The 14,361-nt window shown below is 40.6% G+C and overlaps 1 protein-coding gene across 4 annotated transcripts in view; it reads left to right on the top strand.

Moving 5' to 3' along the window:
- Window positions 1–13,233: 13,233 nt before the first annotated feature.
- GRIK1 (glutamate ionotropic receptor kainate type subunit 1) overlaps window positions 13,234–14,361 on the top strand; it is a 354,685-nt gene continuing 353,557 nt past the window's right edge. For all 4 annotated transcript variants that reach the window (XM_010977372.3, XM_031458530.2, XM_064496747.1 and 1 more), the window contains exon 1: window positions 13,234–14,144. In XM_010977372.3, the coding sequence (XP_010975674.2) occupies window positions 14,027–14,144 (118 nt within the window). In that variant the 5' untranslated portion in view covers window positions 13,234–14,026. The remainder of the gene's footprint in view (window positions 14,145–14,361) is intronic.

Below are 14,361 nucleotides of genomic sequence, written 5' to 3'. Positions count from 1 at the left end.
TTTCACTTCTGTGACTATTATTAGAGTTGTTGAGTTTTGCTTGTAAGTGTTGTAGATCCTGTGGTTCCCACGTTTTGTCAAAAACAGAGTCACCTGAAATATTTCTGTGGTTGAGATGTGCAATGAGTTTAGCTGGCTGTTTGAACAGTTACATGGTTCTGCTGGCTGTTTGTTCTGTCTTCCTGCTGGTTCTCATCACTTCGTTCTAATTCTGAATGTGGTTAAGGGAAAGAAAGGCAAAATAAAAGTCTCTTTTGAGCCAAATGACACCACCCGTGACTAACTATATACTGTATTTGTGTCTTTGGACAGTTTTATCTTTGCCACACTACAGGGCCCACAAATTGCTGCTACTGAATAAAAAAAACCCCTCTAGTTTATATTTTTATGACCTAAATTCACACATTGTTATATATAATATTTGTCTTCTATTGAATGTTTGGGTCTCTCTCTTTCTTTTCTTTTGACGAGGAAAACAGAGAGAATAATAGTGATAGAATAACAGCAATTTAATTTTTAGGGAATTTCATGATATTTTTCCTAAAGCCAACTATGATCATTTACATGGGTAGAATACGTATGACTTGGAAATCAAACATGAATGAGACAGGCGGGAACATCTGTGTTTATAGGGCCATATGTGGTTTCACGAGTGAGGCAGAGGGGGAAAAGGGAAACTGAGGTTGCACTGTCATGAACACATAGAAAGAATACCTTAATTTCTATTTTTGATGCTTCTTTGAAATAATGTATGCCGCTTATTTAACTAAGTAGCTTATGACCTTAAAATGTTGGGTTCATTTTTGAGTCCCCTACATCTTCTCAGTTCCCCAGAAGAGTCATCGTATCTTGTTCAGAATAGAACAAACATTGGTAAATGAATGGATTCATGAATAAAACTGTGTTTAGGAGCAGCATGATGTAGCTGGTAAAGTTATGCACCAGCAGAGGAAATCTTTGCACTTTGGAACAAAAATATGGAAGCTGCTTAGTGACTTGCTTTCCTCTTATACCAATTAGCAAGAACATAATCCACTTGAAAAATTATTTTAAGTAATGGTTAAGGGTTGTGGTGGTAAAACACAGATTGTATATCACTTGTGTAGGGCTGAGCAGAAGGGTGAAGCCACACGTATCTGGTTCTACATCACATTTCGACCATTTGGCTTCACCATTGAAGTGGTGATGTAAGGCTGTAAAGAGAAACATCCCTGGATCCACAGGCTCAGGCAGAGATGGAAGTATCATCATCAAGGTGACTCCAAGAGAGAAAAGTGACGCTGTGGTGTGCTCTTTCTCCAACATCCTGGGTAGATTTCCATCTCTACGGCTGTCTGGGGTGCGGCCACACATCACAGAGGATTTTCTGTAAGCCACATTTTGACATTCTCCACTTGTTCGTGGTGTGCACCAGACAGGAACATATGGTTCCAAATGTCTGTGGCAGTTGTGTAGAGGACACAACAGAAAGAGTTGTTTTCTGTTGAAAATATAAAAAAAAAGACTGTGGAATGCAATGAATTGGCTACTGGAAAACAAATTGCGTGTTATGGTTGCCAGCGCGGGGAAAACCATAGAGAGAGTTAAAATATTGATAATGTCTACTGCTGTGAAGGAAAAGATGTTCTCATTGATCATTGTAGAACTATTCATTGACAAAAGTCAGTATTACTCTCAGAATGTCAGCTGCTCATCCAAGTAATTTTATAGACTGCAGGTCTTTGTAATAGTACTTTACAAAGGAGCTTCTCTTTGAGGATTTTAAAAGATAAACAAAATCAGTTGACAAACTGGTATGGTTTCCTGTGTGAATTTTCAGCTCAATAATTTGTGCTGTGGTGGGAAGAAATTTGTTTACCTTGCCCTGGGATAAATAAATATCCATCTATCTGGGCTTTTATCTGTTCTTTTCTCATCAGGTAGTGAGCTTTTAGAGATCACTTCATATGCCCCAAATATCTGAGTTGCACAGAGTAATGCATTTCTGTGTTCACTCATTTAGGATCTAGTGGCTTTTTGTGACTGGGGTCATCCTGCTCTCACCTTGCTACTAGGCTACAGATGATTCAAGGGCAATTAGTACACAGATGTGGGTATGCTTTTAAAACTGACTGGCCATGGACAATCTCAGGACACTTTAATCAAGTGATGCCTCACAACATGCCTGCTTCCTATATAGGAAGACACATTACCGTCCCGAAGTAGGAAATCACTTGCCGTAAAGAAACTGACTGCCAAATGTGATTCTTGTGTCTGTGGTCTACATTGCTGTGGCCAGAGCAATACGGATAAGACTAACAACCCAACTCTGAAAAGTAATCAGTATCTAATAATTATGAGCTAGCTAAAAAATTACAGGGTAGGTAAAACATATTAAAAAGATTGAGAATTAGCTAGGAAAATATACTTCCAGTTCCCCTCAGAAGCAGGCAGAGACAAAAATTCAATTGTTATAAGTTAATATGGGAGGTAATTCTGGGAAAGACCAGTAAAAAAGTGAAGGTATGAGACAGGAAAAGAGAAGAAGAAGCTGATAAAGTATGTATTACTTGGCAAATTATCACTGCAGGCAACTAGACCAGAATCCCTTTGGTGAACTTTGGGAGAAAGTACAGAACACATTTCAGGTTTCTTCCAGTTGAGGGGCTGATCCCAAGATACTGAACACAGACCAAATTTCCAAACTTTTGTTGTCAAAAGAAAGAAAGAAAAAGGAAACAAGACATCCTCAGGAGGAATCTCAGCTGTGCTCAGGAAGCCATGTTCACATGCCGAGGTAACTGCTGAGAGCATATGGGTGAGGCATTGAGAGCATCTGCTCCTGAGATTTACACTAAAAGTTATAAAATAAGTGCTTCTGGATAAAGGTGAAGGACTGAACACATTTCCTTCAGACACTTCACCAAAACTACAATACAGAGACTGGGAGAAAATAACAACCACTGAGGAGTGGAAACTTACCTGGCCAACTGGAGAACCCTAAATATTAAACTATCACTGCTAAACAGCCAGGACCAACCCACTCTTCAGGGTAGAAAAGTCTCATGGCTCAGAGCTAGCAGCCTGGGGCTTCTCTGGGACCTGGGGCAAATGGAGAGCTAATGTGAAAAGGATGACCGGGCAGCTCTTTAAGAAGGAGTTGCATCTGTATCACTGGATAAATTCCTCTCCTCATGACCTTCACATAAAACTGGAGCATTTCTCTAGAGAGGATAAAACCTGGTCTCTCTGGACAGGAGGATGCCAGATGGAATGAAAGACATAAGTAACAGCCTGAATTAGGGGATTAAGTAAACACAGATGCAAATAGAAGCTGAAGCTGGTGGCTCTGTTCTTTCACTAGCTTCCCAGTTCATAGACAGTTAGACTTTGACTCTTAAGGCAGGGCACCAGAAAACTCTTCTCTTGGGACTGTGATCAGACCAAGAGAAAAGTTTTTTTTTTAAATTTGTTTAAAATTTATTTACTAAAGGGAAATAAGTATTACATATAGAGTTGAATTCCCATTCAGCCTTCCTAAAGGCAACCAACACTGTGTATTTCTTTGCCATGATTTTATATTATCTATACAGTATTCTTTTATTTTTTGGTTTTGTTTTGGTTTGGTTATATCTTTTTGACTTTTACTGAAGTATAGTTGTACAATATTACATAAGTTATAGGTATACAATATAATCATTCACAATTTTTAAGGATGTACTCTATAGTTATTAAAAATATTGGCTATATTCTCTGTGTTGTACAGTATATACTCTTAGCTTATTTTAGACCTAATAGTTTGTACCTCTTAACTCCCCCCCCCATTCTGCCCCTACTCCCTTGCCTCTCCCCCTGGTAACCACTGGTTTGTTCTGTATTCTATGAATCTGCTTCTTTTTTTGTTATATTTCCTAGTTTGTGGTAGAAAATTTTTAAGTATACTTTTAAAAATACTGACATCAAAGGTTACCTGGTGTCATTTCACATTGTTCTGCAGCAAAGATTAGAACCCACAAGCCCTGCTTAATTTTACTCTGAACTTGAAATTGGCATTCAGCCTTCCTTCCTTAAACATGAACAGATAACAAAAGGTTGTAGGATACTTAAGAAAGTCCTAACCATAAAAGTTGGAGACCAAAAAACACAGAAAAAAAACATCTTGAAAGCAACAGAAAGTATTTAGGGGAAAAATAATCTCCCAATAATATCTTCAGAGGGTCAAAAAAAGATATTATCTCTATGAAACAAAAACAAAATATTTAACATTTAGAGGGAAAAAACTCATAAAAATCAAAAACATAATAGCAGAAATGAAAAATCATAAAAGGATTGAAAAATGAAGTTGAGGAAATACCCCCCAAAATTACACAAGTTGACCAAGAGAGGCGCTAATGCAACAGGTACAAAATCTGAATAAACTGAATTAGAGGAGGATAATTTTTAAGTACTTTTGTCCAGAAAATTACTTAAGTGTGTGTTGGGAGAAACAAAGAGAGAGCTAGACAGAGATACAGAGACAGAGAGACATAGAGAAAGGAATAAAAAGGAGGAAGAGGAAGACAGTAGAAGAGATTGTATTCATAACCAAAACAAAACTAAAAAGCACCAAATATTAACTATAGGGAAGAGGAAGAAAATCTTCAAGTTGATGGTAAAGGTCGTATTCCAGGAAGGGGACTGTGACCTTCCTGTAGACAGCCACCAGTCCTGATTAAAGCAGTCTTAATTCGAGGGATAAATGTGTAAAATCCTGTGACTAGCAACATTTCTGATACTCTCTTGTTCTTTTTTTAAAATATGAACAGCTTCTTGAGTACTTGTTCTACCAAAACAAGGGGGTTAACCAAGGACCATATGTACATAGTAAAGAATTTGACCTTTGTCTAAAGAGAGATCTGTCCTTTGCCTTGGGTTTGGGCGAGGTAGTCTGTGTCAAACCTGATAGGAATGTCTTTATTCAAGGCAGGGACTAGCCATACCTGATATTCTTAGGGTGGAAACTGGCCACGGCAGAAAGACCAACCATATGACCGGGAGGATGGTGGGATTTGGGTCACAAGTATCACTTGACCTGGGCAGTGAATTAAACCACATAGAAATTAAGCAATCAATCATCGATAAGTCAATCATGTCCATGTAATGTAACACACACAAAAATGTCTGTGGACATTTGAGCTCAGATGATCTTCCCTGGTTGGCAATAGTCCATGCATATTGTCACATGTCAGTGCCAGGAGGGTAACATGTCCTAGCTCCATGGGAAGAGAAAAACAGAAGCTCTGCATCTGAAACCCTCCCAGACTCTGTCCTATGTGTATCTCCTTTGGCTTCTTTTAATCTGTATCTTTTCCTTTTAATGAACTATAACCATACATATAATAGCTATTAGTAACAGTAATTGAACTTGAGGGTGAGTCTGGGAATCACAGTTGGTGTCAGAATTGAGGGAAGTCTTGGGGACTGTGCCCTCAAACCTGACAATTTGGCTAACTCTAGGCACATGAGACCCAGAATACAAGGAAAATGCCTCCCAGGGCAAAGACAGGAATAGCCTAGATAGACAAGGAAAGAAAGAACCAGAATAATCACTGCTTTGAAGGCCAAGAGGGCTCAGTACAGGGAGTAGGAAAATGAAGATGTCCACGGAGGACATCACCAGAGGAAAACAAAGCAATGGAAGCAAATTTGTGAAAATCAGTAGAGAGGCTATTGGAATTTATGGAAAGTGGCAGATCAAAAGAAGTCAAGCTAATGAAAAAACAAAACCAAAGCACAAAACACAGAAACAAAAAACTTCAGGAAAAACAAATAAGAGGAAAACGTAATCACAGGGCAGCACTGTGCTCAACTGTGCATCGTACCAGCAGAGTTGCATATAAAACCTGAATAGTGATTGAACCTGAAAACTTGATAGCAAGAAGAGGAGAAAGGGAAGCCAGTGGAATGAAGGTGTTAAAGAGTGAAAATGTCCTTTACCATGACAGGATGATAGGTAATACCTCCAACTCAGGAAGCCAACAAGAAATATTTATTTATACTATGTAAAAATGTGGCATGTGTAAATGCTGGACAAGGCAACTGAAGGAGTTGGAGAGGAAACCCTGGGAGAACGGAGAGCAGTGGTGGTACTATGCTACTTTTTTACTTAGCGCTGACTTCTAAAATTTTATGCATGCATTTCTTTGATCAATAAAAATTATAGTTTGAAAAATACAGGACACTTCTAAGAAGAGATTATGAGGAAAGGAATTAAACCAAGATGTAATAATTAGAAACTTCCATTACTTTATATGATTTAAATATGAAGAAGCTTAGCATTTTGTTGTCAGGAGACTGAAATTGGAAATCTGTAAGGAAGGGTGGGATGAATAAAAATTAGAGTGTTGTAACGGTTGTGAGCTTCAATTTTAGCTTTTTAAAGGCAATTATTAGCTTTCTAACACAGGTTCTTTAAGGTTTCTGCTCACTTATTTAATCATTCCAAAACTGAGATAATTTGAACTCATGAGATTGCTGAAAATAATGATTATTAAAATATGTGCAAAAGCAAACCTTAAGCAAATTTTGAATACACCAGGTATGTGTACAAGATAGACCATTTTACAGCTCCGTTTCTGAGCTGAGATTTCTTGGGTTCTGTCCTATAGACTTCTTGACATGCCAAGCATTCACATCCAATCAGTCTGCAATTATAAATTGAGTTCCAACTATGAATCAGGAGTTGGGAAAGACTCTGAATATACCCAGATCCCTGATACCATATAAAAAGACCCTGGCTTCCTGGTGCTTGCAATCTTGAAGGAGACTAAACACTAAACAAATAGTTAAAATTGGTAATAAATGCTGAGAAAGAAAAGTTCAGGGTTCTATGGAAAAGTAAAATGGGTGGATATAATATTCAGTGTGGATCCAATGAAAGTTTCTCTGAGTAATGAGATATGAGGCATGGATAAGACTTCATTAGGAAAAGTGTGAGGAAAAGAATATTCAAGATGGCTGAGAGCATCTTGGGGAAATGTCACAACACAGGAAGTGTTGGACATGGTTGAGAACCAGAAGAGAATTGATGTGACCAGATCCAAGAGAGCAGGAGAGTTCCATTCTGTGTGGCTGGAATGAAGAGGAACACGAGAAGGAAACACAAGGAGAAGATGCTGATATCTTTATGGCCTAGGTGGTGAGGATTTTGCCTTATGAAGCACATGGCTGGGTGGGTGAATGATTATATAGGAAAGATGGAGCCAGGCTCAAAAGGTTTCACATTGTTTTTAGAATCATTTCTCAGATCTTCAGGAAGGCTGGTAAGGATCCTGGAGGGTCTGGGCTCTGTTCACATTTCCCATCTCATCCGCATCTCATCTGGTGCCACCCTCTCTCCAGCTCACATCAGCCACTCAGGCCTTATAGCAAACATTCATATGGTTGCAAGCTTCTCACAACAGATCCTTCCCCTACCTTGAATGTTATTCTTCTTCCCTCTTCAGTATCTCCCAACTACCCTTCAAGGCAACGTGTAAAGTCTACTTCCTCAGAGCACTCTTCCTTAAGCTCCTACTTCAACACAAGTTCTGCTTTTCAAATCTATCACATCCTTCTGCTTTCCTTCATGGAAATGGCAATCTGTCTCTGTGCTTCAATGTCCTCTTCTGCAAAATGAGCATAGTAATATTAGTGACATGTCAGAGGGTCATGGTGACTCTTAAATATGAACCACAAAACTGGCCTATGGTAAGGGCTCAGTAACATTAGCTATCATTTGATAGAAGCCAGGCACAAAATAATATATATTGTATTCATGTTAAGTCTCAAAACAGGCAAAACTAATCTCTGCCATTGAAAGTCAAGATAGTGGTGACATTTGGGGACGGGGTGGGTATAGCCAAGAGGGACCTGAAAGGTTCTAATTGGTGTTCTGTTTCTTGTCTGGCTGGTTGATTACATGATGGTGTTCACTTTGTGATAATTCCTGCTTCAGCCCAAAACTTAGGATTTATACATTTTGTACTTTAAAACTTCAGCTATTATCAACACAATTTGTCATTCTATATTTATTTACAGAACTATTTACTTGACTGTAGGCTCCATGAGGGCAAGAGTCAAATCTGTTCACTGTGTCTCTAATATCTAGTATTGTCCCTGAAACAAAACTAGCAACACAAAGCGCAAGCCTGATTATGTCACTCTTCTATTCAAAACCTTCGGTGACTTCCCTTTTCACCCAGGTTCAAAGTCAAAGTCCTTCCAGCCGCCCACAAGTCCTTAGCTGATTGAAGTACTCACTGTCCCTCTGAGTCACCTTTGCTGATTCTGTCTCACTCACGATGTCCCAGCCACACTGGGATGAGATAGAGCTGATGGTTGCACAATATCATGAATGTACCAAATGCCATTGAATGAGTCCTTTTAAAATGGTTCTTATTATGTTTTGTAAATTTCACTTCAATTTAATAAAAAAATAAATAAAAGTGAGTGCTCTAGAACCAGACTGACTAAGTTTAAATTCTGGCTCTGTCACTTGGCTGTGTAACTTCTGACATGTTGCTTCACCTCTCTGTGTCTCAGTCTCCTCATCAGGAACATTTTCATAAGAGTAGTGCCTACCTCCCAAGGTCACTACCAGTGCTGAGTCCATGAAGACCTGTATCAACACTAAGAAGAGTGCCTGGCACATACAAGAAGCAAAAAATAAATACCTGTTATGTTAAGGACAAGCTTATCTTATTTACAACCAAAGCAGAACAGAGGTGAATTGTGCACCCTTCCTTTACAAAAATGGCTTTTAGAGCTGGAAGGAGAAATGGAGAACATTCATCCCCATTGGCTTTTAGAAATCAGTCCAACCTACTTGGTGTTATAATTGAGGCCTCAGGAGGCTGTGGAACTTGACTGTGAGCAGTGAGCTGTGGTTAGTGATCAGGCCAGGGTTGGGACTCAGGTCTCCTGACATCCTGAATACCCAGCCTGCATCGTTTCTTCTTTAATCTCAGAAGAGCCACACTTACGCATGAAAGTAGCTACCTACCAACTTGTTTCAGGCCTTTCACATGATGGGATTTCTCTGCACTCTCAGGTTGTTATAATAGGCTATAAAGATGTCAATAAATAGGACTTCTTTTTCTTTCAAAGATTTCACTACAGTTACTTTCCACAGTGCTTTAGCAAGTGGACCAGTGTTAGCATGAAAATGGCAGTAAAATTGTTAAGATGTGTGTAATGGTAAACATGGTGCTGAAAAGCAAAATGTTAAGAGAAACCCCAACTCCATATAGCATTTTGCTGACATTTGTAGATACGCGTGTAGGATTATCCTCCAGTTTTGCTAGACACAGGATTATTAATGTTCTGAGTATGACACTGACTATAAACTGATTCATGAAGGAGCTCTGAATGAAGTCAAAAGAGAAATTTGGCTCCTTATTCAGTTCAATCTTACAAATATGCACTGATGAGTTGTAGATCATATGGCTTCATTCTTTCAATAAGCATTTATCAAGTTCCTCCTAAGTGCCAGGCACAGTGCTAGGTTTCGGGTAAACAGAGTAGTCGACCATTATTGAGTTTTTAATGAAGTAAACAAACAATTAGAGAGTTGATAATGACCATGAGGGAACTAAGCAGGGCATTGTGAGGGAAATTAATGGGAGGAACAAATTTCAATCAGACAGACAGAATGGATAAAAAGAGGCAATGGGAGAGAGGAACAATTAGGAAACTATTGTAATAGAGCAGATGGAAGAGCATAGTGATTTGAGCGAGTGTAGTGGTTCTCAACCAGGGGTGATTTGTACTTCAGAGGACATTTGGCAATGTCTGCAGACATTTTTTGGTTGTTACAGCTTGGGAGGAGGGTACTACTGACATCTAGTGGCTAGAGTCCAGGGAAGTTGCTAAACATCCTACAAGGCACAGGACAGCCTCCACTACAAATAATTTTCTGGCTTCAAATGTCAAACATTTTGAGGGTGAGAAAGCCCAGGCCAGTGTGATAGCAGTGGAACTGAAGAGAAACAGATCAGAGAAATGTTTGAGGAGTAAAACCAATAGTGTATGAAAAATGGATGTGGGAGGGAAAGTAAGGGAGAAGTCAAGGATGACATGTTGAGTTTTCAGTTTTCCTAACTGGATGGAAGGTGGTACACATACTGAAATAAGAAAGTTTGGAAGAGAACTTGGGAGGGGGCAATAATATGGCACAGAATCAAGTGATGTTTAGTCAGTAGGAAATAGGATTGGCTAAGTAAGTCTGGAGTTCAGAGGCAAGATCTGGGCAAAAGACAACATTTGGAGGGCCTTATTACTTAAAGATATTGAATGTGTCTTAAAGACATACGGCATCACCTAGGGAAAAAAATATATAGATAAAGAAGTAGCCAAGAAATGAAGATTTTGATCCTAAATCAGCTACACATTCTTAGGAGGCCCTAAAATCGCTTGATCTTTCCCTTTTGGTGCCCTGAGTAACATTAGAACTGTGCTCAAGTATACTCACCACTTTGAAAACACGTTTATAATATTTGGATTCCTTAGTTTATTCTAAGTTATTTTTTTTCTTTTTTTCTAGTCATATTAAGAATAAGCCATCTTAAATGGATTACTGTCTACTTAATGTCACTAGTTCTCATAAGAAGCACAATGCTGCACACTACCATATTGATTCATTATTAACCACAGTGCATCAATTTAAGCTTACGATTTGGGGAGTGGGAAAAAGACAGAATGCATTCAATTGGGTATTTTTATTCTTAAGAGGGCACTATGTGAGTCAAGAGTGATTAACATAGTCATTCTGGGCGAAAAAATAACTAGATGCATATATACACAAAATACAGTCCTTCTAAAAAGCACAAAACAAATTAACAGCAGCTGCTGATCACTCATGAGTGACTTAACACCATGAGGCTCTGTACATGAGCAGTGGAGGAGAGCATTTTAACAAGAAAATAAATATCAGTTTTAAGCTTTACAGATTTTACAGATGATACAGAAAAGTAACTTAAGTGTGCATTTATACTTTAAGAAGCCTACTTTAAGAAAAGCAATCTTCCTAGTATCTCTACCAACTGAAAACAAACTTAGAGACCAAAGGTAATGCAGGTAAAAGTAAAAAAAAAAATCCTTAAATAGTACTGGGCCAAATTACTATTACTGTACTGTAAACTGACTCATTCCTACTAGACAGAATATGTTAGTCTCTGCCGTCTGAGGCACATTTAAACTAGAAATGTGTGTATAGATTAATTTAACTAAAAAAAGTAAATTACCACAAATGAACTAACATATACTAAGTAAGGAGAGCCTTGGAAAATACTTTCTATGCAGTAGCTCATATAAGCCTCCAATGGCTCTGTTGTATTATTATTCTCATCTTGTAGATGAAGATATCAAGTCTTAGAGAGTGTATCAATCAGTATAGAGTAGGTTATGCTGCAGTAACAAACAGGTCCCCAAACCTTAATGGATTACAATCTAAAATTGTTTCTTTCTGATTTGTCACCAGTTTGCTGCTGGTCTGACAACTATTCAAGCAACTCTTTCTCAAAAGACTCAGGGATCCAGGCTGCTTCCATCTTGATGTCTAGAACCTGTGGATTTCAGAACTACTCTGGCCAGAGAAGAGAGGCCTGAAGGGACATGTGAGATCTTTTCACTGCTTTTCTTGGTCACCCAGAAGTGGCAGATACTACTTCTACTCACGTGTCATTGGCTGATTACTACACCTAACTAAAAAGGTACAGGCTTTAATGTGCCTGGGAAGATGAGAAATAGATATAGGTAAGCACCAGCAATGTCAACTACAGGGAGATAATTTAACCAAGGCTACAAATCTAGAACTAGGTAAAACCAGAATTCAAATACAGTTTGTTCAAAAGCTGAGCTAATTCTAGAATTTGGGTTCTCAATATTTAGCCATGCAGTATTTATTCTATTAATCCTGGACATACCAGGAAAAATTAGGCAACTGACTATGTCTAATACAAATCTCATTATGACAACAACCATACTTCCACTGTGTCTCCAGGGCCTGAACACAATGCCTCCCACAAAGTAAGTACTTAAATATGCACTGAATAGACCAATGAATGAATGAATGAATGAATGAAAGGAGAATCTGACTCTTTTCTGAAGCAGGTCATACCATTGTTTGACACTTTCCAGACTTAGAAATGTCCCTTGCCCAAATAAGTGAAATTTACTCTTCTACAACTTCCATCCAATATTCTTATTTTTCTTATTTCTTCTCACTTGCCTAATACTGTGACTCCTTTCTTATAACACAAGAGCTCTTCAAATTACTGAAGATAAACAGCATATGCCCCTAATTTTTCTTGGGTTCATCAATCTATGTATAAGATGTATTCTTAAATCTAGATCAAATCTTCTTCTTATCTGTTGATACGATCTGTCTTGTCAACTCTCATACAAAAGTATCCGGAGCCAGCACACCATTTGAGATATGAACTGACTAGCTTTCAGCAGTGGAGTTATAACCTCCCTTGGAGGATGGATGGTGCATTTTTCCACTATAGGGTCTTCAGTTAAAAAAAAAAAATATATATATATATATATAATGTCTGGCACCACATATAAGTCGCTCTGTAGTATCTGTTGAATGAATGAATACATCTGAAGTTTTATTCTATTTCTTTTGCAACCCTTTCCTATTCTAGGTCTATATGCCTATGGGCATATTTTTCATATGGATTAACTCAGTTTAGGTCAGTTCTACAAAATCCATACCTAGAGGGGAAAAAAATCTCTATGAATGTTAATGCAGAGCTAGCAAACATTTATATAGAACGTTCCCCCACAAAGCTCAAAGGAAATTAAGCCAAAATGATCAAAAGCTGATGATTTCCCCAGGGAAGTGTCCTTGTCCTTCTACAGAGAAAGGCTCCAAACCTACAGTGCTAAAATAGCCTATCTTCCAGCGTTCAAACGTGACAGTCAAAAGAAACCAAGAAAAGGAGCGGCGCTGGAAGCTGCCTCTTTCCCAGTTCTGCGCGTGTAAATGGAAGCGATTTACAAGAGATTATCTCGGGTCTGAATAGGAAAAAGAAGCCACTTTAATCTTAGAGTACTGAAGGTTTCTCATTTCTCTCCTTGTCTTCCTCCTCCTCCTCCTTCCCCTTTTCTTCATCTTTGCCAGAGTTAAAACAGGAGTTCTTTTATTCTCTGAAATATTGGCGTCCGAGATGGCGATTCTCCATCAAGTGATGGGAAGAGTCTTAGTTGGCCAGCTCTATGACCCCCTAACAGGCGCACAGGGACATTACCAAAGAGGCCCCTCTGTCATTCGCAGCCCGCAGCTGAGTCCGCCTCTGCTCTGACCAGCAGGTTAAATCTTCTGTCCTCAGGATGCCCTACTCAATAGACTTTCCAGCATCACAGCGCAAAGTTGAGGGAGAGAGTGTGCTTGCGCGTGAGGCTGTGTGAGTGTCTGGATCAGCGTGCCGGGGCGGGCAGTAAATAAAGGGTGGGGCCGTCGAGGGGAGGAGGAAAGCAAGAACTGAGAGAAGCAAGAGCGTGGTTCCATCCCAGTTAACCTGCTGGAGCTCATCCTGCTTGCTCAGAGCCCCTGCACCAACTCGCCCGGTACCCTCTCCCTTCTCCTTCGCCTTCTTTCTCCTTTACGCCTCCTTCTCTCGTGGCACCCTCTACCTACCCTCTCCACCACCACTTTCTCATCCGACCAGAGGACGAATGAGGGAGACGTTCCCGCAAATTGGGGCAGCAACTTTCCTCAGCTGGTCTCTCGGCTCCGGGAGCGGTTGCGCGCTGCTTCTCCGCGGTTTGCGGCCCATGGAGGAGGAGGAAGAGGAGCAGTGATGGGCTAGCGGCAGAAGCGAGGAGCCCCGAGTGAGGCCAGCGTCGCCTGCCAGCTCCGCGTTCCCACGCCGGTTCCCTCGATCTCTTTCCGGGGGGAGCGCGCAGGGTGCAAACGCGGAGCATCCCAGAGAGGATGAGGCGGGGACCCGGCCCGAGCGGGCTGTATCTCCGGGGCGTGCGGCAGCGGCTGGGTCTCGGCATGAATTAAGAAGCTGGGAAAATGGAGCGCCGCACACTCCTCGCCCAGCCCAGGCTCTGGACCAGGGACACCAGCTGGGCACTCCTCTATTTCCTCTGCTACATCCTCCCCGAGACCGCCCCGCAAGTGCTCAGGATCGGTGAGTGAACCGCGGGGAGCGCTCCAGGCTGCCTGCTCGGGAGATGTGGTCGCTCCCCGCGGCCAGGGCGGGCGCAGCGGGTCCCGGGTGAGGTAGCGCGCGCTGGCGCGGGGGCAGGGGCTGGGGGTAGTGGAGGTCAGCGCGCTCCGGGGGCTCCGGGAAAGGAGCAGCAGCCGCGTCACTGCTTCCCTCCTGGCGAGTCCGGGGCTTCCCCGCG

This window comes from Camelus dromedarius, chromosome 2, assembly GCF_036321535.1.
Source record: "Camelus dromedarius isolate mCamDro1 chromosome 2, mCamDro1.pat, whole genome shotgun sequence".
NCBI classification, from domain to species: Eukaryota; Metazoa; Chordata; class Mammalia; order Artiodactyla; family Camelidae; genus Camelus; species Camelus dromedarius.
Note: the sequence above shows the minus strand (reverse complement) of the source record. Positions and strands in the feature narration are given on the sequence as shown.